The sequence below is a fragment of the Micrasema longulum genome, unplaced genomic scaffold, assembly GCF_059751315.1.
Source record: "Micrasema longulum isolate JH-2025_06_02 unplaced genomic scaffold, ASM5975131v1 h1tg000101l, whole genome shotgun sequence".
Taxonomy (NCBI): domain Eukaryota; kingdom Metazoa; phylum Arthropoda; class Insecta; order Trichoptera; family Brachycentridae; genus Micrasema; species Micrasema longulum.
This window is the reverse complement of record NW_028277307.1, coordinates 1,209,801-1,236,407: the sequence shown is the minus strand read 5'-3', so window position 1 is coordinate 1,236,407 and position 26,607 is coordinate 1,209,801. Positions and strand designations below refer to the sequence as shown.

At 30.8% G+C, this 26,607-nt stretch overlaps 1 protein-coding gene across 1 annotated transcript in view; it reads left to right on the top strand.

Annotated features, from left to right (window-relative positions):
- The window catches only part of Tsp2A (tetraspanin 2A), a 276,209-nt gene that overhangs the window by 228,026 nt on the left and 21,576 nt on the right, over window positions 1-26,607 (top strand). Inside the window, exon 3 of the mRNA XM_088237265.1 lies at window positions 12,049-12,225. Coding sequence (XP_088093391.1) covers window positions 12,049-12,225 — 177 coding nt within the window. The remainder of the gene's footprint in view (window positions 1-12,048; window positions 12,226-26,607) is intronic.

The window sequence follows — 26,607 nt, the reverse complement described above, 5'->3', positions numbered from 1 at the left end:
TTTGTTTCAATTTTTTAAACATAGTTTGTCCATATGTTAAAATGTTGTTTATCTCGAATTTTGTATTTGAGATGTCATACAATTATCTCTAAATAAAATAATGATATTAATCGGTATGTTTTAAAAAGCAATTCGAGGAGTGCTATACTATACTGAAACGAGTGCTATACTATACTTATACTGAAACGAGTGCTATGCTATGCTTGTACTCAAACAAATGCTATGCTATGCTTATGCGCAAAAGATCATCATGGCTCAGGAATCTGCAGCGCGAGATGGTCGCCACCCTCCGATAGGAGCGACTCAAAAAAAAAGAAGACGATATGACTATGCTTTCCATATATTTTTAACAGATTTTTACTGTTCTTTATCTTAAAGTTTAATTAATTTCGTCAAATAAAATGTATTTTTTATGACACAAGATGAATTTATTTATATATGGTATACCCAAATTTTGATTAAAAAGACCTAATATGTTATACGAAGGACTGTTCACTGTACAGTGTTGTTCAATTTTTTTTTTATTGTTCACCTATCAATCTTTTTTTTTACTATGCGTATATTAAAGTTTCATTCAAATTTTGATTTATTTTTAAAAGTGTCTTGTTATCTGTCAATTTCATGTTAATTAATTTTGTAACAATCATTTCACACTAAACTTGATCAAATGTCGTATTTTAATACCTAATTTAATTTCTTTTAGGGAGGAATATTGACAGTAGTATTATTTCTTCCCCTTGTTATATAATTATGTCCCTGAGCAGGACAATAAATAATAAAGTAAGACATTCAAATATTTTACTTAGCAATAAGTTAATTGTTACATAAACACATTTTAATGAATTTATAGTTCAGAAACATAACGACTTCTAATGAAAATGAACATTCTCAAGAAACTGTAACTCAAAGCTTCGCATTAAGGCAAAGAATTTGTCAGAATAAATCGTGTAACTGTTATTTAAACATTTGTTAGTGAAAGCGTACGAGCATACTATGAAGTGTACCTTGATGCACGATGCTTAATAAAAGCTCGGGACTTGTGATTTGTGGCAGTAATTACATGGGTTACATAATTACTAAGGGACATAACAGCGTATAAGGAGTTCTAATTTTCGCTCTAATGTTGCTAGTATCCGCGATAGGGTTGCTATCATAAATCGTTAAGTGAAAGCTTCATGCATTTTATTTCTGAAGAAGGTAAATTATAAGAAAACGGGAAGGCTAAGGTTAGAAGGCAGCACGTTCGTCGTTAATGGGGTAAAGTTACATAAATATTTTGCGCTCACAATATTACCGAGTTGTTGTACTTTACTCGTCCATTTATCACTAATTTTAATAGATCCACAAAATACTTAATACTCTTAGTATTACAAAAAAAAGTTAATTAAATCATTAATGCAACTAAAACGTTAGGTTTTTTTGTTGTTGAATAATTTCTTTGCTTGGAGATTGTTTAAATGATTTCTAACGAAGTATATTTGTAGAAAATAGTAATTTTGATTATCAATTTATAAGAAAACAAAATTCCTATCTAATAGCGCAAAAACTGTTAGAAAAATATTTTATTTATCCATTGAATCAAATAAGTAGGTGTCCGAAATAATAGACAGCAAAAATGATAATATTGATATTTGAAATTGTATTTTCACTTTCATTAAAGATGTAACTGTTTTATTGAAAGTATGAAATATTTTGTTTTAATAACATTTTATAATGAAATATTTTTTTTAATGAACAATATACAAATTGCACAGTATCTATAGGTAGGAACAGTACCTGAAATACCGGGATGTTATAATTTCGCAAGAGTAACTGGCCTGCAGTTTTCTCACGCTGCATCGTATATATTCAGCTCTAGTACCGAAGGCTTCTTCGGCTACGCCTGGGAGAGGCAATCACTTACTTACATCTGTTCCCCTGGTACCAGTCGCAATTTCTTACCAGAACTAACGTAGAGGTACTTTCATCGCGACGGCCACTTGAGACCGCCCCCGACTTATATGATCCTGGTGGCCTGATTATCTTTAAAGTAAAAGGGAAGCTGAGAACAAATAGAAAATGGTGAAATTGTTATATTTCAATATCAAATAAAAACCACTTGATTGAATCTTTTGGTTTCAATCTTCATAGTTTTTTTCTACAAAATTAAAAGAATAAATAAAAATTTTACAGTTATTATCGTTTGAAAACAATCAAAAAAAATTTTGTCAGACTTAGAAATAGTTTTTTTTTACTTTTTTTTATCTCATCCCAAACAAATTAGGCGGGTCGGTAACTTAATTCGCAAATTAATGGATATAGTATTTGAAAGATAAAAAAAATATATAGGTACCAATCTATAAAGTCAATTGCATATTTACCGTGATGTTATTAATAAATTAAGTTCAAAAGTTTTCATATATTTTTGTAAAGCGAATGACAAGTTTTAGTTTTGCAGCTTAATGTCAGTAAAAACTTTATAGGTTAAAGTGTTGGTATTGAGTTTTAAATTATGTCATCATATCTATCAATATCTTCCATTAGAGCAAGTTTTTCGTCCAAACGAGCCAGTGCACGACCAAGTTTCTTAAGGCAACAATGTTGGGGAGGAAATAATAGTGTCTTTTCCCATAGCGGCGGCCCTTTGCAACTATAATTCTTGCGGAACTTTTAAAATTAAACACAACTTGCCGAGCAATATGCAAATTAAATCGCCATCCTTTTTTCTTGTTCGCGTCACAACAAGGGAACAGAAAAATCTACTCCGGTTACGACATTCTTGTTGAAGGAAGTTTTTTCCTAATGCTATTAGAATATTTTAATCTAAGATGTCTCCCTCGACAGTGCTGGCCCGCGGGAATATTCCAACAAATTTGCACTTTAATTTATTACTTACTCAAACATAAGGAAGCTTTTATTTCGACAGTAAAACTATTTAACTTCGCCAAGTTATTGCAGAGATGCGATAAGCGCTCCACTGTAAAAAAAATTAATAGATAATTAAATGAGGTCTTATTCCCATTTCTGTAAATGTTTTCTTCCGATTATAATTACAAAAAGTAAGTAAGACGTTTTTAATATTGAACACTTTAAATGCTCTAACATTTTTGTAACTAACTTAAAACACAAATCGAAACATATTTCAACTTTAAAAAAATAATTTTATCCATTTTCTACATTAATACATTTATTACAAATACATGCAATACAACATAAAAAAATGTTTTACAAACATAAAATTTAAATACACACGCACAAACATTAATACAACTGCATACATATTAATGATGTAATAACTTAGATGTAAATATAAGTTATTACATCATTACAATGGAATTCCACCAAAAAGTGTCAATAAATAATTGAAATAGCATACATTTTAATATACACTACATAAGATTTTTTTTAATATCAATTCAATATTTTAATATTGGGTCAAAATATGTTCTCTGTTTAATTTTGATAATATTTTTGCCACTAGTTGATTTCGACCAAACTTATTGCTCCACACTTATTTCGAACAAGACCTTCACCATCCTGAGATCTATTTTAGAACTACTAAGCTGCGATAAAAAAGGAATGTTTTCATGTCTATTTCGACCCAACCCTTACATCAATCACAATCAAAATGGATGGGTATAAAGCTTAACGCTAAACTTAAGAACCTCAAGGTAGAAACGCAGGTACAAAGGGAGGAAACTGCCTCTTTATATTATTATCCAGGGCTTTTTGGGTGCACTAAATTGGTAGGATTATTTTCATTGCGATCAAACTGAAAGGGTGTTTGAAGTTACACTAGATTAAAGCCTGAAATTCTTAATGATCATAATTGGATAAGCATTCACTGAATCGATTTAAAGGCATTCCCAATTTAAAGCTGGACGAAAGTAAACGCATTAATAATATAAATTTTTTAAATCACTGCTTCTTTCAAGTGAAAAATAAAATATAATAAAGTCTAAAATTAACAAATTATAACAAGGATGGAGATTAAAATACAAAGTAAAATAATAAAAGCCATACGAGAAAATTGAACGCGCTTTATCGTACACAAATAAACAGAGACCTGGAAATATGTATTTAAATTATATATTTTATATTAACTATAGGTACTCGAATAATCATAACTGTGTGTATTGCATTAAATTGATCCCCCGTATTTTTTAATCAGAAATTGATTTTACTATTTCTTGTCTCACTTTATATTCAATGTATACATACATATCCCTCAATTCACTAATCATGACACTATTAAGTGGATACATAATTTGAATTAGTGTTACAGTAATGAATTATATGTATGATATTGTAATTAGCTTATGAATCACTTCAAATAAATAATTAGACTTTCATAGGAACCGAGATATCATTGTGATTGTTTTCAAAGGAGTATTGATGACTTTGTGACAATATGATTTAAATTCATACAGAATTACGGCATCGTTGATTCACAAGTTTTCCTAACTACACCCATTAGTACAAAGAGCACTGTATTGGCGTTCCAATTTCAGCGTATTTGGAACATTTTTGTTACATGTGACCTTCCGTGGAAGGTGATCAGTTTTACGCTTAAAGCGCCAGCCCAGAAATAATGAAATGTTGCACTTTAAAACCAACTGTAAAATCAATATTTCACGTTTACCATGCCAGAAATTGAATCAAGGACCCCAAAAACGGTAAGCTATTATTTTTTGACTTATACTCGTTCTATATATCTATGATACCGTACTCACAATAAGGGGATCTTCATGAGACGAAGTTAATTTCAAATAAAATATAGATATTAGTAAATTAAAAAAATTGTTCGATGATAACATTTTGTCTCTGAATACTGAAAAAACATAATTCATCACTTTTACACTGAAAGAACAAGTTATACCTCCTTTAAATATTTGTATCCACACAACAAAATGCAACGAAGGATATCAGTTCATAATGATAATTGCTTTTATTTTATAATTGATAAAAATATAAAATAGAAGGAGCAAATAAATAATTTTGTAAATAGAATGAGAAAACTTAAATATGTATTTATCAGATTAGGGAATATTTTAACCATCGAAAAATTAAAGTTAATTTACTTTGCCTTAGCCCAATTCATATTACAGTGCAGAATAATCAGATGGGGTGGTCCTTTTAAAACAAATATTTTACCGGTTGAAAAATACAAAAATTAATTGTAAAAGTTATTTTAAAAAAACTGTTATATTTTCCCACTGTTCAATTATCTCAAAAAATTAAAGTTTTAGATGTGAAATTGGTATATAAAAAGAATTGTTTGCTTCAAATTCATAAAGGCAAAATAAATAGTAGTGTTTCTAGGTCACAAAACGTAAGTACACGACCTAGAATATGTGGTAATATCTTAATTCCCAAATTAAAAACAACTACAGCACAACATTACTATACTTACAGAGGAATATTTTTCTTTGATGAAAAAAACAAAGAAAATAAAAAGTGCAGTCAGAAATACAATTTATTCGAGAAAGAAGTGAAAAGTTACATTTATAATTTTTCTTTGTGTAGCACTGATTAAAAACACCGTAATTTTTTTTCTTGTAATTTATATGTTACCCTAAAAATATTTATAAATAAAAATAAAATAAACAAACTTTTGTAAGACGTCACTCCCCATTATGTACACAAGAATTGTTTTATTTTCTTTTACGTAATAGGAATTGTTAATGTTAATATACGTATTTAATTAAAATAAAAAATTGTATTAATGAGTAAAATTGTTTAATAATATTTGTTATCTGAATGAAAAAAAAAATATGTTCAACATACAAACTGTATTTTTCATCCACTCGGACACAAAATAATTTTTTTTCTTAGCATTTAAATTTTCAGAGAGGTAATATTACGAACCCATGGATAAGACGTCTTAGGTTTGAACTCCACGGAACTACTCATTTTTATTACTATTTTATCACTATATAAGAAATATTATTAGGTTTGTTTTTCATTTTTTTATTTTTAAAAACTTGGGTTTTAATATTTTGGTAAATTTTTATCTTAAAAATTTAGAATGTTTATCGAAACTATTGCAATTTCATCTTATTTTGTAATATGTACATGTCTCACGCACTTATTTTAAAAAATCACGTGTGATCTAATTAAAGCTTCTTTACGAATATTAAAGAATTTTTATTACAGCTTTAATTTTCAAATCGACTAAAAAATTCGTTTACAGTGCTTATCTAATTACTTATCCAAACACCCACATGCATATTTTACTTCCCCTAGAGAGAATAGCCATATGCTCCTAGTTGTCGCACTCGAACACCGGAAACGGAAGTGACTATTGTCACCTGGGCTTCCAAAGCCATGCTCACTACCTTCTAGCCACCCCTACACCATTAGATCCGGACTCTACAAATATTTATCTACAACCCTCTTTTTACAAAAGGACAAACATACACGACATTCTACAATTCAACACCCTCTATTTAATTTGTGGAAATTTTATGTTGAATAAAATAAAAAAACTGGCCACATTTAAAAGCCTGAGAATAATAGAATCAGTTTTCACCATCTTTATAATATTTTTTTTCGAAATAAATGGTTCATAGGAAACTGCATTGGTATATATAGAGTCAATGTTAAATATTTCTAGTCTACAAAAACGTAGAACTAATATTGATTCCATATGTATTTTCGGCATATTAAATAGTATAATCGATGTTCCATCATTACTGAGACAAGTAAAATTCAATATTCCGACTCGTTGGTTGAGAAATAATGAAGTACTGTTCATCGATCAGCATTGAACAAACGGCTTTAATTCTCTAATGACCCGTCTTTGTCATATTGTTAACTCAATACAAGATCTGGACTTTTTTGGTTTGAGTTTACAACGGTTTAAACGAGCACTAAATAATTAGTCCAGATCTTGTCTTGATGTCCCTTATGTTTGTCAATGCTTCTTTTCTTTTTTTAAATGTTTTCAACTATTTTTTACTGTAATATTTAAAACCAATAAATTGTATACATGGACAATGTCCGTTAATAAATAAATATCAAATCGCTATATCGAATATCGCACGCAACTCCACTGCCTCAGTATCAGGCATAAAAGAAATATATACATTGTATAACTTATTCATAATATTTTTTAAAATTTTACCTCACCCTTTTATCTGAAAGAGCTCTTCTAACCTGGACTTGCACTTTTCTTTCACAAAATGGGCTATCTCTTTATTCAAGTAACAAGAGAATCCTTCCAATACCCATTTACCGATCATTTTTTTGCCTCTTCTTTCACAGTAGTGACTGCTCGATTATGGAATAATCCACTACCAATGTCAGAGACGCCCTTTTCTTTATTTATATTCAAATCATGAATGAAATATCACTGACTAAATATTTAAGTTTTTCCTTTCTTCTCTTAATTTCTTTCCCTCTTTACCCCCTCACATTTTCATAGTGTAGTGTAGATATTTAGTCAATTGTAATTTATAAAAATAAAAAAAAGTACATCAATGTTTTGTTTTAGAGGAAAAATATGATAATGTTCCTACAATATGTTAATGTACCTCTGACTTTCTCAAATTAAACAGTTTGGGTAAGTAGGAAGAAATTGCCATAAGGCAATATTCACGCTCTTATACATATGTTTGTAAACTGTTTATGTTTATTTATTGTTTAAATAAAAATCAATAATATCTTAATCACATATTACGCATACGAAGATTAACATTATTATTTGCAAAAAACACTTCTTGCAACTTAATAGCACATTACTTACAATAATATAGTGGATCCTCTGTTATGATAATATTTAAAAACATATAGGACATAAACATATTACAACAGAGATGAAGAACATTAAAGAGAAGGTAATATTGAAGTCCAGGCATCTACAGGGCTTATGACCTGTCAATGGCTGGTTTGAGTGGCCACTTTACACACTGTGTAACATTCACCATTCTGCCTATATTTGAACATCTATGTTCCTTCAATTCTTTCATCTGTTGATGTTTGTGAAGTTAAAGAACTGAAACTTTTATTTATGCGGGTGAGATTCATCTAATTGAATTATTTCACCTACATACTAGGCAACGCCTGAAAATATTATTTTTTCAATTTCTATACTTCTTCATGGACCAGGTAATTTATCAACAATATTTTGAGTTTATCCAAATTTTTGTTGACAAGGACTGGATTCAACTCCTTCGGGAGCTGTTTATATTAACATATTACAACAGAGATGAAGAACATTCAAGAGAAGGTAAGTAAAGTATAGAAATTGAAAAAAAAATATTTTCAGGCGTTGCCTAGTATGTAGGTAAAATAATTCAATTAGATGAATTTCACCCGCATAACTAAAGGTTTCAGCTCTTTTACTTCACAAAAATCAACAGATGAAAGAATTTAAGGAATGTAGATGTTCAAATATAGGCAGAATGGTGAATGTTACACACTGTGTTAAGTGGCCACTTAAACCAGCCATTGACAGGTCATAAGCCCTGTAGATGCCTAGACTTCTATATTACCTTCTCTTAGATGTTTTTCATCTCTGTTGTACTATGTTAAAATAAACAGCTCCCCAGGGAGTTGAATCCAGTCCTTGTCTACAAAAATTTGGACAAACTCAAAATATTGTAGATAGGACATTGATAACATCACGTCTTGCAGCAACAGACCGCACGGTATAAAATTTAGCATCACACAGATTTTAAGCTTCAGTAGCCATTAATTGTGAATAGCATATGTTTGACGGAATAATTTGTTCTAAAAATATTTTTCAAACCATTATTCCTATTCCGTAGGCTCGAATACCTGAACATTTAAAATTAAATCCCTTTTCCCGCCAACTGAACTGTGGTTGCATCGCTGATATTACGGTCACGCTCAAAACGATAAATTGTTACGTTTTAATATGGCGAACACATTTGGAATGCGTCGAGAAATTAAAAGTTAGCGGTTAAAAACGGATTCTTTGTGGTAGGGATACAAAAAGAAACCAATTGTCTAAAAACACATTTTTTAAATGTTTCATAGTAGAAAATATGCTAACATAATCATCATCATTTCCCTATACGCAGCAAGTGGTGCACAGGGCACTCCAATTGCATGGTGTCATTGGAAGGTAAGGTGAAACATTGCAGAGTAGAACCACCATTAAAATCAATATTCCACATGCACCCTGCCAGGATCCGAACCTAGCACCTCAAGCGTGGTAGGTGAACGCGCCAACAACTACACCAAATTTCAAATTTAAAAAAAAAAAAAAAAAAAAAAATTCAAATTTTAAATGATTACTTGCCATACTTGTTATTCCTTCTTTATTTTTTCTTTTTTCTCTGCTGCCATTGGCATGTTTTTATACTTGTTATACTTTTAAACTACTTTTAATTACTTATATTATATATATTAATAAAATCAATATATTGCTGCTCTTACTATAATGTGTCATTAATTTTGAAGATGTTTTTTAAATTGACCTAAATTTAAATTTATTGTCTTATATTTCACTTAAAGATTCTTCTCATCGTTTCTTTGAATCCCTTAAAATAAATATGTGTTTATGTTTTTCCTTTTTTAAAAAAAAATGTTATTACTATTTTATTTTATTTTTACATCTGAGTATGTTTTTCATTCTTTATTTCCATTCTTAATTCTTAATTACTCTTACAAGTTTTCTCCATTTTTAATATTATTTCCATTTGTAAATACTCACTACAAACTACAAACCTTAAAATTTTTTTTTTTTTTCACTTAAATTTAAATTTTTAAACAACTTTCATTTATGTTTTCTTTTTCCTTCTCTTTTTTATACTTTCATAATTAACATTAGATTTAATTGCTTTTTAATATGGAAACTTCACTGGTCCATTAGAATTAAGTCCAATTGTGTAAAATATTAAACTTTGTAACTGTACTGTATGTTTCCTGAATAAAAGAAAATAAAAAAAATAAAAATAAAATAAAGACGGATTTAACCCCACTTGATTTTTTTATGAATTAGTTTTTATGCACAGAATGAGCATGTTGTGCCATTTATACTACTATACTTAATATTAGGCAGCTGTTTTTGCATAGTTTTGGAATTTTCATTAGTTGGGTTTTCCACTTGACATGGTTTGAAAAATAATGTAAAATCTCCTAATAAGGTAATTTTTACTTAAGTTATATTTGCGTTACATAAGTATTTAATAAAAAACCTTATCGCAGTATTTCCGTAGCTGGAATTACCACTTCCTTAACGGGGCTTGTCCATAATTATTCCAAGCAAATGCTTTTTAGACTTGTTCTTGCTTTTGATTTTCGTTTTCGTCGTTCTGAATAGACTATTTTTTTTATTCTAGATTTGACAAAGCATGTAAGATACATTTCATAAATCTGATCTTCAAAATCCATACAGTGTTCGTGAACATTGATCCGTATTACTGTCGTATTAATTAAATTTTATTATTTTTTTATTTACATACGTGAGTTTTTTGTACATTATTTGAGACATAAGTCCCAACTCCATGGGACTAAAAGTCTTGTGTTGAGATGGGACTAGCAATTAGTTGACACAGACACATGAGTATATCACCACAAATATAGGATCAAAAACATTTAAAAAAAAATTTTTGTAAAAAACACATATATATAGCACATAAATATGATAAACAGTAAACTCAAACATTCGAAAAATCTTAAACGAGTTTCCTTCTCAGATTACTCCCACTAAGGAAAATCCAGTCCATAACTACTTTCTTGAAAATAGTTTTTGTCCTTGAGAGCGCTCGTATACACTTAAATACGCTCTTCCAAAATATTAAACACTCTCGGTGCGATAAATGAGAGATGCCTCTGATGAAAAGTCGTACGGGTTTTGGGTATGACATAATTCATGCTCTGGGAAAACCTCGTACGGACATGTTTCTAAGACCTCTCCTTATTGTTCGACCAGAAATGTGCAATTGCTTCTTTTAGGTACAGTTGTCTCATATCCAGCACCTTCATGTATTGGAACAGTTGTTCTGACTGGTATGTTGGAGGGCGCCGGAATATTAAAAGGAATATTAGTTACAATCAAACGCGTTGCTTGAACCAAGGTTATAACTTAGTTAAAACTTAATAAATATTTTTAGTAGCCGTCGAGTTGAAAACATACCTCAGAGTTCTGGTTTTATTTCACTCTCATAACTCTTTATTCACTCTTTTTTATCTGGCCGGACATGGAAATAATAAATTAATTATTTATTAGTTGGAATTAATACAGCTCCATACATATCTCTACAGAAGATGAAATTCTAAGAGAAGGGTATATATTATTCATCATCATCATTCCCTTTCCGCACCTAATGATGCGTAGGGCACTGCATTGCTACACCAATCGCAGCGTATCTTGATCATTTTTGTTACATGAAGGTAGGATGATCAGTCTTACGCTTCAGGTACCAGTCCAGGGACTATGAAATATTCTAGTGTGAAAACACCCATTCAAATAAATAGTTCACATCAACCATGTCGGGAATCGAACCCGAGATCTCTTGCATGGCAGGCTGACGCACTGACCATTACACCACAAAGCCGACCAAAAAAATGTTAAATTAAGTTTGTATTTATTTATTATGGAAATCGTGGTCTTCAATAAAATACAAAGTACAAGAAAACAAAAGGAAAAAATAAGACCACTCAGATTTAACGTTGAAATTTATTACGGATACAGAAGAAGCTGAAAAAAATATGGAAAAAAATTCAATTGATTATATTCGTATAAGAAAAAACAGGATAAAATTTAAAAAATAAGCTCTTCTTTTAAAAATACCGTTATTTTTGGCCCCATTTTTATATATTCGTTGGGGCAATTGATAAGAAAGTATAAATAAATGTCAAATGAAGGAATATTATAAGCAGTTGGTACCTTTATATTTAGTACTGATAAGAAATTGTGTTGATGTATTTATATTTTAATAATTTAAAACCAACATTAGTATCGTTAATATAAAAATAACTAGGCGTATTTTGTATGTACTTTAATACTTTATAAGTTTCAGATTTGCTGATTGCTTTTACACACTTGTACTGATCTTGACATATTGAAAGTATTTTAAATAAAACTTTTTTTTCCAGTTTATCGTCACCCAAATTTTCGGTTTCTTAATTGGCCTGGCGGGGGTTGCAGTTTTGCTGGATTACTCCACCTACGACTCTAAGATTCAACCCCTTATCAGGATTATGCTCTCCCGCTTCATCAACAATCCTCAACATGATTACAGCCAGCGTATGCTCACCATGATCCAGGAAGAGGTAAAATCTTAATAATTTTCATTGTTTTATTACGTGTAATACATTAAAAAAATTACATATTAAGAACAAACAAGTTTAGTTCCTTTATAACTAAACATAACAATTTATTGGCCAAAAACGTTTTCTTACACAAACAAAATAAATATATATAAAAGATTTCAAGAATGGAGACAATATTAAATCTAGAACTAAGGGAGATAAGGTCTTTAACATCACATGCTACGCAGACGATGCAACCAAAGTGGCAGTAGCAATTCTTGATGATTAGAACACATTTGTCCCAGTGAGTAAAACAGAAAGTTATTTATATAAAAACTACACACACGACAAGCAGAGGACATTAATGATTTGAAACGACTTTACATTGAGACCTGCTGACAAAGAGTACATTGTTTTTTTATTTATTATTTATATGTCGTATTAAATTTTGTATCCTTGACTGCCTTTTTAAAAAGCCAAAAAGTTTTATTAACCTTTAACACGATAGCTTTTTAAAAAATAAATATGTACAAGTGTCTAGTGAAAAATCTGACAAGGCAAAAAATGCCCTGGACCTTCTTCAAGCTTTAATAAAAAACAGAATACGCTCGTGTCTATTTCTTACTGAAGGACAATATGAGGACAAATGAAGGTTGAATTTTTTAATATTCAAACATAAAGGAGATGCCAAAAAACTTTAAAATATTTGCCCTTTTTTATATTTTGAGTACTGTCAAATTATAGAACTAGATTTAACCGTCTGGGGATTGATTACGTGAATTTACATCTGAAATAAGACAGAGAATTAGTTTCAAAAGAAAATTAGTTTTGGTACTTATTCACAAAATTTAATGTATTTACTCTGTGCATAATATGGTTTTTGAATCATAAATTCACGCTTCCTAGTTTCTGAAAAAAATATTGAAATTTTCTTAGATCCTCGCTGGTTCATAAGCTGTCTCTGTGCATTATACGGTTTTTGAATCACAAATTGACGTTTCATACTTTCTGAAAAAAAATTTTTTTTTTAATCTCATCAGGATCAATCAGCCCATTTCATCATCATTTTTTTTCCGCACCTGACGCTGCATTAGAAAACTAATCCCAGCGTTTCTTAATCAATTTTGTTACGTAAGTATTGAAGTTTGAAAAAATCGTTAAAATAAAATATTTTTCGTCAAATAATTTGGAAATCGAACCGGAGACATCTTGCATAGTAGACAAACGTAAAAAAATATATCAAAACAACCAAATAGAATTAGGTTTCACTACGCTAATAAAGGTTTCAGTTATTTTACTTCGCAAAAGTCAACAGATCGAAAAGTTGAGAAAATGTGGATGTTCAACTGAGAGCACAATGGTATATGTTACGCAATGTGTAATGTGGCCACTAAAACCAGTCAATGTTATGCAAAGAAGAGTTAAATAAATTAGGATGTTCAAACAAAGGAAGAATTGTAAATGTTTCAAAGTGCTTAAAATGATCACTTATACTAACCAACGTTCATGTAAATGCCTCGACTTCCATATCCCTATCCAAAAATAGTTTTTCTCTCAGCTGCAATAAATATCAATCTTAATTACTCTTAATCCACGCATGTCTTCAAACATTTGGACATACTCGTTATATAAAATACACGTCGCAGTGATGTCAAGAGCTTATTAAACACTGATTCCATTCTACAAGAATAGGAATACTCAACATATTGTTCGATTATGAATAATTTGAGGCAGGTTTTACGAAAATAAACTGTTTTGTACAAATAAAATATAAAAATAAATGTGGTTAGGACGCCCGACTCATTCGTGGTAGGTTCCGCGTTCGATTCTCGGTGAGAAGTCAAAATAAGATTTTATTTCGTATTTTACCATAACTTGGGTATTCTGTGCTGTAATGTACTACTCAAATTGTGCCTCCTGGCCTGTTGTGGTGTAAAAAAAAACATTTTGTAGTAAGGTTGAAAGTACTTTAAAATGTAATGAATGTACCATAATTTATTATATATGATCATTATTTAGAATCTTTGATGGTTTTTCATTCAACCATTTTTTCCGCACCACAACACAGGCCAGGTGACCAGCCTGTAATTCGGAACAGAACACCCAGGCTTGAGAAAAACCACATTCAAATTGTTGTTTCTCACCGGGAATCGAACTCGGAACCTTTCATGTGGGAGTCGAGCGTCTTAGCCACAACACCACGGAGGCTGCGAATATGTTATTAATTTATTATTAAAAATAACAATGTAAAAAAAATATCCAAAAAAGGTTATTTTGTATAATTTAGCAGTTTTTAAAAATGTTTGTGAAGTCAGTTCCGCGAAATAGTCGCAGTAAGCAAACGGGGCTTTATTCTGGTATTCCAAGTAAAACATAATTTAGAAAACATTTCTCCCGCATGTGAAGTTTAATTTATCAAGTTTTATCTTTATTTTATTTCCCTTTTTGCGTCGTCTAACGAACGCCTGCTGCTTTGGAAACGCCATTCGGTGGTTGTTTGGCTTTATTTTTATTTTTTTATTCAGCTATTTTATGCGTATTTTTATTATGGTGCATGAAATCAAACATTTATTTTTAAAATATGGATTTCCCTTAATTTCTTGCAACTGAGAGGGAATACGTTTTTGAGACGGGAATATTCGAGTCTAGATATTTACAGGACGTATGACCTGATATGTTCATTTTTAAGGGTGTGGAATCGGGTTGTGGTCCTGTGGCTAGTGTCTCGGACTCACGGACCAAAGGTCCGTGGTTCGAATCCCACTCTACCCCAACTCGATTCCATTTTCTAATAGTGAATTATTTACAACTCGTTGGAAATGGCCCTCAATTATTAAATATTTGGCTAAATCATAAGAACGTAAATATTTCTTTTTAAAAAAAAAAAAAAAAGGCCGAATAAAATTAATTTATATGCCCTTATAAGTGAGCACATTGCCCAAGGCAATTTCGTCCTACCTACCCAAAATGTTTAGATTAAGTAAATTACAACTACATGGAAAAGTATATGTCCTAGAGCATTCTCGGTATATGCAGAATTTTATACAGAATTTTATACAAAATTTGAAACAAAAATTATTTAAAAATCTACACTATGCTATAAAGAGAAGAGAGGGGATGGAAAAAAAAGAAGAAAGAGAAAGAGACAACTCATACATTGAAATACTGACATTTCAATCTTGATTTAAATTCTGTAAAAGTTCTCGGGTTCGAATTCTGAAATGATAGACACAAAATATTTATTTAAATAACATAAGTTGGTTGAGTGGTCACTTTATTCAAAATGTAACATTCACCATTCACCCTACGTTTTAACATCTGCTTTTCCTCAACTCTTCCATCTGTTATCTATTGTAAAATTAAACAGCTGAAACCTTTATTGCTGTCGGCCTCGTGAAGAAGTGATCAGCGCGTTTGGCTACCATGCGAGAGTTCTCGGGTTTGATTCCTGAAATAGTGAACATAAAATATTTATTAAAAAACGTGTTTTTTCACTAAAACATTTCAAAGTTCCTGGAGTGGTACCTGAAGCGTAAGACTAACTATCTGACCTGCATGTAACTAAAAAAAATAAGATACGTTGCGACCGTTGTACCAATTGAGTGCTCTATACACCAATAGGTGCGGAAAGAGAATAATAATGTTGATGATATTCATCTGGCTAAATTTATTCACTTTTTAGAAGATGCCTAATAATGCTTTTCAATTTTTATACTTATTTTAATACCAATAATTTAATCAACATATACAACACGCCATGAGTCATAAAAATGCCTCGACTTCCATTTTCTATTTTAAAAAATATTTTCATCCGCTGCAATCAAATTAAGTCTTAATAACGTAAAATCCAGGTTTGTCCGCAAATATTTTAAACTTAGTCAAAATACTATTAGTAAAAATTTGTTTTAAGACATTTAAGGTTTATCCTAACAATGTCGTTTGCATTACTTACATGCGATATTCAGAGTCTGCAATTCCAGTGTAATAAATTCAGCCATTTCAAGAATATCAGGAATATGAACATTAAATTTAAAATCGCTTACCCAGTCCGCAGAAAATGGAAATAGCACCTCAAGTACCCAACGCAGCGATTCTGCATTACCATTAGTGCTCCACTACCACATTATACAGGATGTTTTTTTATTAAAATACTTTTAACTAAACGTGTTTCTTAAGCTTAATACAAATTTCAATTGAAATCATCAACATCTGCACCCTGTAAATACGGCAATACATTGCAACATTTTGATGTTGCGGCGTACCCTAATTTTTATTACATGAAGAAAATCAGAATTATGTTTCTTGTACCAGTCTAGAGACAGTAAATTGTTGCATTGAGGGGAGACCCTTAAGCCAACCATCCACCCGCAGCTGTTATAGAGTCCTGAGGGACTCTCCGTCAGCTGCGCATAGAGGAAAGTTATTATAAATATTCCTAAGGAATACAAACTCTATGCAGATTAAGGAGGGGGGAGGAGGACGTATGGACAGAGGCCAACACGTCGTCCCCACCCCTCAAGATCCCCTCAATGCCTTTGTTTTTTTTTTTATTCAAAAAAGATATGTTAACAAACAATTAACATAAATAAACGAATCCAAATATACAACAACATTTTCTTAAAAGTATAGTAACATAACAAACATAACTTACACAAAACATAAGTAAAAACACGGATATTTACATTACGATAACGACTTTGGATATAGAAGGACTCCCTGGGTGGTCAGAAGCAGAAGATCCGAATACCACCCCCGTAAGGAGAGGACAAAACAAAAGAACGTGTGCGTTCCGCTCGGAAGGAAGCACAGTCCCAACTGAATGAGCACCCTACAGGAACAGTTGCCTGTCCCACCATATTTTACCCACCTAGGCGTCCGCGCATCTGAGGAGCTCCCACGCGATACCCAAGTCCGGACAAACTGACGGAAGAGTGCAAAATTCGTACTATTGGCCATCAGATCCACATTCCACGCTGGTCGCAAGTAAATTGTTGCAGTGTTAAACCATCTTTAAGTCAATATTTCACGTCAACCATATCAGTAATCAAACCAGAGACTTCAAGCACGGTAGGCGAATGCGCCAACCACTACAATAGGAGGTACCGACTCATCCTTAATCGTTTTCCTTCTTCAGGATTTTAACTTTAGAGTGGCCATAGGGATAAAAACATTTGCCCAGGGTTTTGGCTCTACTTCACACACGCACATAACTGTATTCTTTATGCGCCTGAACACAAACAAAAAAATATGTAATCTTTGTGATATTATTCAAATTGTTTTTAACAAACAGCGACCGCGGTTGCGTAGCACATTTTATTTGCCCGGTTTTTGGTCTTTTTTTTCAACAAATCTGTCGTTATTTCTTAAATCCTATTTTCAAGAGTTTCTGGTATGCTTCTTAAGCTAGGGTTTCTTAGCACAGCGGTGCCCGTATCTTTACGGCCGTAGTGAACGGCGATGCGATGGACAGCTGTCGTAGAGGTGGCTAGAGAGTGGTTTTATTTTTTAACGGTGTTATCAACACCGTTTTCTTAGGAAACAACTCTCTAGTCACCGTTACGACGGCTGTCCACCGCATCACCGTTCACTACGGCCGTTAAAATACAGGCACCGTTGTCCTAGGAAATCCTAGCTTTAGAGTTATGATTCGTTCCCACTTAAAGAGAAGCCCTTTAGCTCTTTTGCATAGGAGAAAAACGTTCCATTTTTTTTTGTTGTTTTTAGTTTAACAACAAACATGTAACGGATGGTTTCGGTTTGCGCTTTCTATTCTCAACCTGAGTACATACGACCCGTTGTATTGCTGTAAACTATCGTTAACTTTATATTTGATAAACATAGAACAAGTTTTGTCCCTATGGGCGACTTTACTAGCCGGTGGCGTATTATTATTCTAGGGTTTGTTTTTATAAATTATGGATTTAACGTAGAAAATAATTTAATGTCCTCAAACCACTGGATTGTAGAGGCTAATTAACAGGACTATTTATGCTATTTCCTAATGTTGACGCCAAACTCGTTATGGAGTAAGATTTAAAAGTATATTTTTGCAATATACAAGCAAATTACAAATGTAAGGCGGCCAAAAACAACGTTTTAGATATAATATTACCAATTGAAAGTTCAAACACGACAATAAAAAAATCTTTTTACATTATACAGTATAAGCAATCCGTTTATGCATAATTTTTGTTGCTACAAGATTGTTAATCTGGCTTCTTCGATGGCGCTACAGCTCAAATCGAGCCTCGGCCTTCTTTAACTTTTGCCTCCAACTTTGCATATCCTCAGCAGCCGTTTTCCAATTTCAGAAGCTGTGTTTCATATTTTTTACATCATAATTCCTCCTCAGCCTAGTATCCTTCTTTTACCCCCTGGATGTCCAGTCATGATTTTCTGAGGTACTCGCGCATTTGGCATTATTTGTACGTGTCCAGCCCATCTCAACCTTATCGGTTTTATATATGCTGTACGATTCGGCATTTTGCCTAATGCGCCACTTTTCTCCATCTTTCACGGGACCACAGATTTGACAAAAAATCTTGCTTATATTTGTAAATATCATCAACTATCTAATTATTTCATGTATATGGCCGAGAAGTCTAGAACCTTTTCCGTCCATGCGCTCTTTAACTGCAAAACGTATTGAAATCTAGCTTTTATTTGTAAGCGATTCTGAAAAATAATTAGAAACACCAAAAAGTCAACATTTAAATCATGTAAATAGGAGCTTGATTTTATACCACCCATGCGCTCTGTAGCTGCAAGATGGGGTCTGGCTCCTATATGTTATTAAATTTTATCATAATGAGGAAATTCAGTGAGTTTTTTTAATTATTTAATTTGTTTATCAAATATTAAGCCAAGCTAAAAAAATATTTACAGCATTATCAGCTCTAAGTTTTGTATTTCTGAAATTACTCCACGTGCGACGCCACAAGTTCTCTTTCACTTCTTCTCGGACAGTTCTGTCGATTGGTCCGTTGACGGTTAGTAAACCGGAAATCTTCCACAACTCTCTTACCATTGGGTGATTCATATGAACCTGTTACGTCGTTCAAAATAATTTGTTTTTCTTACATTTTATTTTCCGTACCTTTTTAAGTATCTTTGTCGAATAATTTATTGCTTTAATTTTTACCCCGCGTGAGAAAACATTTTTGTATCCAATTTGCCGTAGGGCTGAAGTTTATCGTTGGAAACGATAAACTTTTATAGAATCTTTATTATCCATACGCTATGTAGCTGCAAGACATGTTGTGATATTTATTGTACAGAGCTTTTCGGGTAGTTTTCACAAAGATGGCGCAATTCTCCATAGTAATCGAAACTTCTGTCATGACAAAAAAAACATCATTTACCATGTGTGTATGTGTAAGTGTTGTACTTGTGTATTTGCATGTGTACGTGAAAGTGCATGCATACTTATCATATGATATGGGTACGGTACATTCATAAAAGCCCTCGGAATATTCATAATGCATGGAATTCTTCTTGTAAAATTAAATAAAAAACATTTGTTATTTTTCTACAGGCATTCCTGTTCATGGAAAAATATCGCGTAAATGAAAGTATAAAACACTTTTAAAAAATTATAAAATTTACGTGTAAAATTCAAGTAGACTTAACGTTGTCAAAATACAAACTCTTATGCAAATACCTAGTAAAACGATGTATGATAAATGCGCAAATGAAAAAATTATCGAAGAAAATCAAGATCGGAGTGCGGCGTTGATTTGAACATGTAGAGCAAATGGACGACAAATGTACGACTTAGAAGATAAATGATGCAAATGTTGATGGGTGCAGAAAACAAAGAAGACCGAGAATGACGTCAAAATAGTTTAAAATAGATTGTCAAATGTCGAAATAGTAGGTGTGCGTGCATCAAATGCATGAATGTAGAGGCAGCAAGCAAGTATGCAAATACGTAAGGATGTTGCATTATACTATGTCTTCTCCTACGGGGAAATGGTTTAAGGAGTTTTTTTTTATGTTTTACAAAAAAAAAATAGATAAAGAAGCGATCTCTAAATAAGAAATTGATATTAACGTAAAACTGGAATATATTATTATACATAGAACGTTTGGATTAAGGTGTTAGTGAAGCACTGTAATAAAAAAGTTGATATCATAATATTTTTTTAGTTCATCAATAACAGAAATTAATAACTCAACAAGGAAATTTCTAATAATAAATTGTGTAAATTACTCAATTGCCAGCATACTAGACTACTTATTAGAATTACTGTTACAATAAATTGAATATTTATACATATCTTTACACCAGTTAAAAAGTATTTCTAAAAACATTCATCTATTCAAAATTTTAATAAGGCTCGTTGCCATTAAACCAAAAACTGTAAAATAAATGCTTTCAAGTATTAAATTAAATGAAAATAATCAATAAATCAATAGATTTTATTTTTCTTTTTTTTTTAATTGTTTTATCAATTTTTAAAATTATTTTTAACCATCGAGTTAAAACCAAATAATTTGATAATCTGTTAAAACAAAACAATAACTTCAACTCAAGAACAATTCAAAAATATTTTTCCATTCTGAACAACAGATAACAGAAAACTTTTTGCCTCGTAATTAACGACAGGCTCTGGTAGAGCATTTCGGAACGTGATGGTATTCGAAATACAGTTATTAGCTGGGGGTTGTTTTCTGGGGAGGGTCACGTACTCTGGTGGGGATGAAGTTTTTTTGATGGCCCATTTTCCCATTTTTGTTTACATTATATAAGTGGCGAAAATATTAACGGACCCCTACGTGATGGTTCAGACGTGGAACCAAAATAATTAGGTAGGCATCCTATACAGCAAGTTCGGTAAGAACTACGTGATATCATCATATCCATATCTACGCCCGATGGTGCATATGGCACAACATTGAGACATGTTTTAGAGTATCAGTTAATCTATTACATGAAAATCAGGTGACTAGTCATACGCTTCAGGAACCAGTGTTCAGGGACAGTGGAATATTGCAGTGTTAAACCAGCTTTAAAACACATACTTTACGTTAAACCTACCAGAAATTGAACCAGAGACATTATTTACGCTAGTGAAACGTGCTAACTACACTATTATAAGGTGTGGGGGTACTTAGCCTTCCTTAATTTCTTTTTCTTAAGATTTTTATCTTAGAGGCCATACCTTAAAAAATATATAAATAATTTTAAAAGTATAAAAAAATGTATACGTATTTAAGTATACTACTTATAAAAAAATTAAACTTTAATATTGTGCTTCAAAAATTAGTTCATATGTAGGCACCTGCTTACATTTAATATGATTGAAAATGTCAACAGTATTCCTAAGAAAATGGAGAAAAATTGGTATTATTTTAAAAATTTCTTCAGAGGAATGGTGTTATGCAAAAATGCGTAAAGCCATACCAACCTCAAACTGCGAAAATTTATGTTTATTGTCAGGCGCATTTTTCAAAAATATAATGAATAGTTTAGATTGGCTGTCAAGTTCAAAAGGTGATTAAATTTTTGTGTTTACTTTTTTATTTAATTAACAATAAAGTGGGATAACACATTTTAACAGAACACATCCAAAACATTTTCTTTTGTAATCACAATTTTAAACAATGTTACTTTACAAAAAAAATGTACATGGGTAATTATTATGTATCCACTTACTATTATAAATCTCATGTATCCACTTATCGTTTCACGAGAAATATTTTTTTGGTCCTTATTATTTTATTCCATGGTATCTTAAATATTCAAAAGAACGCATACAAATATCATTTCTATATTATCAGTTCACAGACAAAATGAAATGAAAAAGATAAACATTCAATAGAAAATACTTTCCATCAACAGTCCATATCAGCTCCTTTGTGCATGTTTGATGGAAAATGAAAAAGCATTTTGCGTAAAATATTCCTTTGATCTAATAAGTTTTGAAATATCACAACAATGCTGAAAAGTAAATAAAGGATGTTTTTCTACATCAAATGATTTATTAGATTTACTTTGTGTTTTTGATTAACCTAAGTTATAAGGGCATTACCACGGACGAGTAATTTCGAATCGATAGATGAGATTCGTCCACCTCGATGTGTAGTGGTAGACGCGTTCATTTACCATATTTAAAGTCGAGGGCTTAATTTTTGAAACGGTGGACATAGGATATTTATTTTAAAGGTTTTTCTAGCAACAACATCTCATTGTTCCTGGACTGGCGCCTAAAGCATAATTTTGATCACCTTACTTTCATGTGAGATATGATTAAACTACGCTGCCACTAGTTTACCAATGCAGTGTACTATGCGCCATAAGGTGCAAAAAGGGGGTCGATGATCATGAAATTATAATAGAATAAAGTATTTAAATTAGTAATTGATTACATAGTACAAAACTAGTTATTTTTATGTTACTTTGTTTAATTTATTTTAGAAAAAATATATCCATTTTTACGTACAGTACATATGTAAAATAAATGTAAAAGGAACTAAAATTGTTAAACAAACCGGTATGAATTTTCCACAGTGTTAATCGTTATTCACTTTTTAAATTGTTTCCTAGTAATAAAATAAAATAAATTTTTGAAATTAGGAAATATCAGAAATTAAATCAAAAAATAATAAAGATTTTTATAATTAATAAATAATTTTTACAAATAACAAGAAACGTATTAAACAAAACTATTGTAGAAAGTTCAAAACGTAATAATGAATCTACGTCCAAATTTTTTTATCGATCCAATTAATAAATTTATAAATGTACAAATGAATCTATTTAAAACAAACACATCATAATGCAAAAAAGGCACACAAAATACATTACATATATTTTATGACTTACGAGATTCATCGATCTAATTTATATGACTTATCGGTAGTGATTAGGGTCTTTAAAAAAAACTAATTTTTTCAAATAATCATATTCCAAGCGTTACCTAGCATGTAGGTGATATAATTCAGTCAGGTGAATCTCACCCGCATAAATAAAGGTTTCGGGTCTTTAACTTCAAAAATATCAACGCATGGAAGAATAAAAGGAATATAGAATATAATATTTATAAGAAATTTTAAAATAAAAAAAACTGAAAATATAAAAAGTGTAGCGAGAGATTTTTTTGAAAAATATATGTACATCAAAAAACGTAGTACTTTATTTAATTGGTACACATATTATTTATATTTTTATGTATTTCATTGCTTTATATTTGTTTTTTTATATATTATTCTATATTATTTATGTTTAAGTAACATGTATTCTTGGCACATATATATATGTATATACTTTATATTTGTAAAATAACGATTTTTAATTTCCTACATTTGATCAGCTAGGCATTTATAATTAAGCAGCTTTAGTTTTCTTTTTTATGTTATTGTTTTATTAGTAAAGGACTACTTATGCTCTAAAGATAGAAAATCTCCATCTTAGAACAGGCAGTGTCATGTACGATGGCGACTATCATAAACAGAGAACACCCCGTTTTTATTTTACATGAATTGGTTTTATATAAATTCCTTTTTATTAAGTATGTATATTATAGCAATAATTTATAAATAAATAATAAATAATAATAACAGATGTTCAAACTGGCATAATGCTGAATGTAACATGGTGTATAAAGTGACAACTTAAACCAGCCAATTTTAATGCCTATACTCCTATATTTGCGTCTTTTAAATGTCCATTATCTCTGTTTTCACATATTTTGAAATATATACCCAAGAACAGGCCATGCTTTTGTGGGATTTTTTTGTTAACTATTTTTACTATTGATATGTATTTCATTGCTTTAAAATTATGTTTTTTATTTTTTTTTACTCTGTTTTATCACTTATGTTTATTGTAAAAAAATAAAATATATATATATATACTGTTTACAAAGATAGAGTGTTGGATGATGAAGCCAAATGCTACCCCAAATTTCCAAAATATGTACTGTCCTCACGTTTAATAAAAAAATGTTAAATATGTATTTTTAATACCCGAATTTTTATTGAAAATCGTTTTTTTTCAATTACCTTCTAATACGCATATTTTTAATACCGGAAAAAACGTAAGTAATTATTTTTTAAAAAGATAGAGTTTCTCTGCTGTTGTTTTTGGTGGAACTGTATTTTTTTTAATTCAGCAAGTAAAATGCGTTTCACTTATTTCTACCATCAATAGTGTGATTGTATCTAGATATGTTCTTAGTCACCACTGACCATGACCGCTCCAGTCACGGGGTAGGAGTGAGATTAATTGATCGCCCATCAGTTTTGAGGTAACCCAAAGCTTGCGGAAGAAACCCAGATCACCTTAATAAGCTTAGAACATCGGATTAGCTGTTTATTAACTGTCCAGACTTATTTGAAAGTATTGCGGCCCAATGGCCCAATGATTGATTATGAGAGATTGGCCAGGATTAAGAGATTGTTACGAAACTTAACTTGTGAAGAATAGATGTCCTTAAAGCGTTGTGTTACTAATTGTTGTTTGGATAATATATATGTGAACGTAGTTTCTAAGCACAAAATATTTTATAAAGAAACTAGTGGACCCGACAGACGCTGCCCAAACGTTTACTTGCCTGCTATTAGCTGGTTGAATACACGTTTTTTCGTAAATAAGGACACGTGTTACTTATTTTGGACTTTTTTGAGCTATTTACATTTTCGTATTTTTTGTTTTATCTTCTCGTGTAATAAGCTATGAGTCTTCGTCGTGCTCAAATCAAAATTAAGCAAAAATCACTGCCTTAGTGCCTAGGATCTAGGAAGAAAATTCAGAAATACGTGTTTATGAAGAAAATTCAGAGCGCGATTTACCCTGAGCCCTCTAAAATTATGACACTCAACTCATTCCCAACGCAAATTTAGTCATTCTTTTACTGCCAGCCGTGTTTTCACGTGATCTTGACATTTTGAAAATTGTTAATATTCAAATATTGAATTTAATAAGGTACCTAGGCACTTGTTTATGCTTAAATTTCAAAACATAAAATAATAAATTGTTTGAGCAAATGTCAAACTCTACGCTACTTACCAACATGCGCATTTTGAATAAGAATCTGTTTTTCAAAAACGTATCAAATGTCGGATAAAACTATTTAAGTATTACTAAAAATCCATCCAAATAAGTTAACATGTAGAAATTAATAAATTGTAAGAAAATTTATCAGTTCAGTATCCATTAAAAATAATTAAACGTTATAATATAAACTTTTTAAACATACTAAAAAAACAGGATTCTCCGATTTCTTTGGAATATGCTTTTCAGTCGAAAGCAACCCTGGAAGTTTGATGAAAAACATTTTCACCATATTCGCTCCTAACTTTTTTTTCTTATAAACATATTGAAGATATTATAAAACTCATTCACGTAAATTAGATTATTTGTCAAAAAATGCAGGTAAATAATTAGTCCAGTAGTTATAAAGGACAAACTATTATACATTCATTTTTACATACGAGTATATAGATAAATAGACTTGAGCAATGAAGGAGATTAGGGTAGGTGTAATGGGTACGTCTATTAATAGCACGCTCTCCCATTCCACTATCTTAGAACATATTCATGAATAGTCTTGTAAAATTGTTATTTCATGTCTGTGGTGTTGGTTTGACTTTGTGAGATAAAGTTCTTCTTTAAACTTCAGAATACCTCAGTTTATATCGCGTATATGTTCCTGCGTCGGCGTCGCGTCGCGTCGTCTCCGTTTATTCCATACCCTGCTTTTTGTATTTTTTTTTCTTTTATTCAGGAAAAATACAGTACAATAACAAAGTTTTATAGTATTCAAAATTAGACTTATCTCTTATGGACCAGTGAAATTTCCATATTATATGACATGCTAAGATTATTAATAAACTATTTTTGTTTTTTATCTTCAATATAAGTATGAAGGGAAAAAACACATGTGAAAGTATTTTAAAAATTAGAAATCAAAGAAAAAAAGTTGAATCAATAGTTTTTAGTTAGTATTTGCAGAAATATAAATAATATTTAAAAGAAAAAAAAACTTATTAAAAGTAATTTATAAGTTAGAATTTAAATAAATAAGAATAAAAAAACATGCTCAAATGCGAAAAAAAAACATATTTAGAAGGTAAAAATATGTAAACATACATATTTTAAGGGGTTAAAAAAGCACAGATGAGAAGCAACTAAAAAAAAACAATAAATATAGATTTATTTCAAAAACATCTTCCAAAAAAATATATATATTATGGTAAAAAAGCGATATATTATATTTAAATGCAATCCTAAAAATAATTCATATTATAAAAGCAGCAATGAAAAAATAAAGAATATCAGTATTTCAAGTAATTTTTAAAAGTTGAAAAAGCAGTATAAACAGAAGATTTTAAACTAAAGGAACTAAATAAAAAATGTTAAGGCGATATACACCTACAATAATGAAAATTTTAGAAATG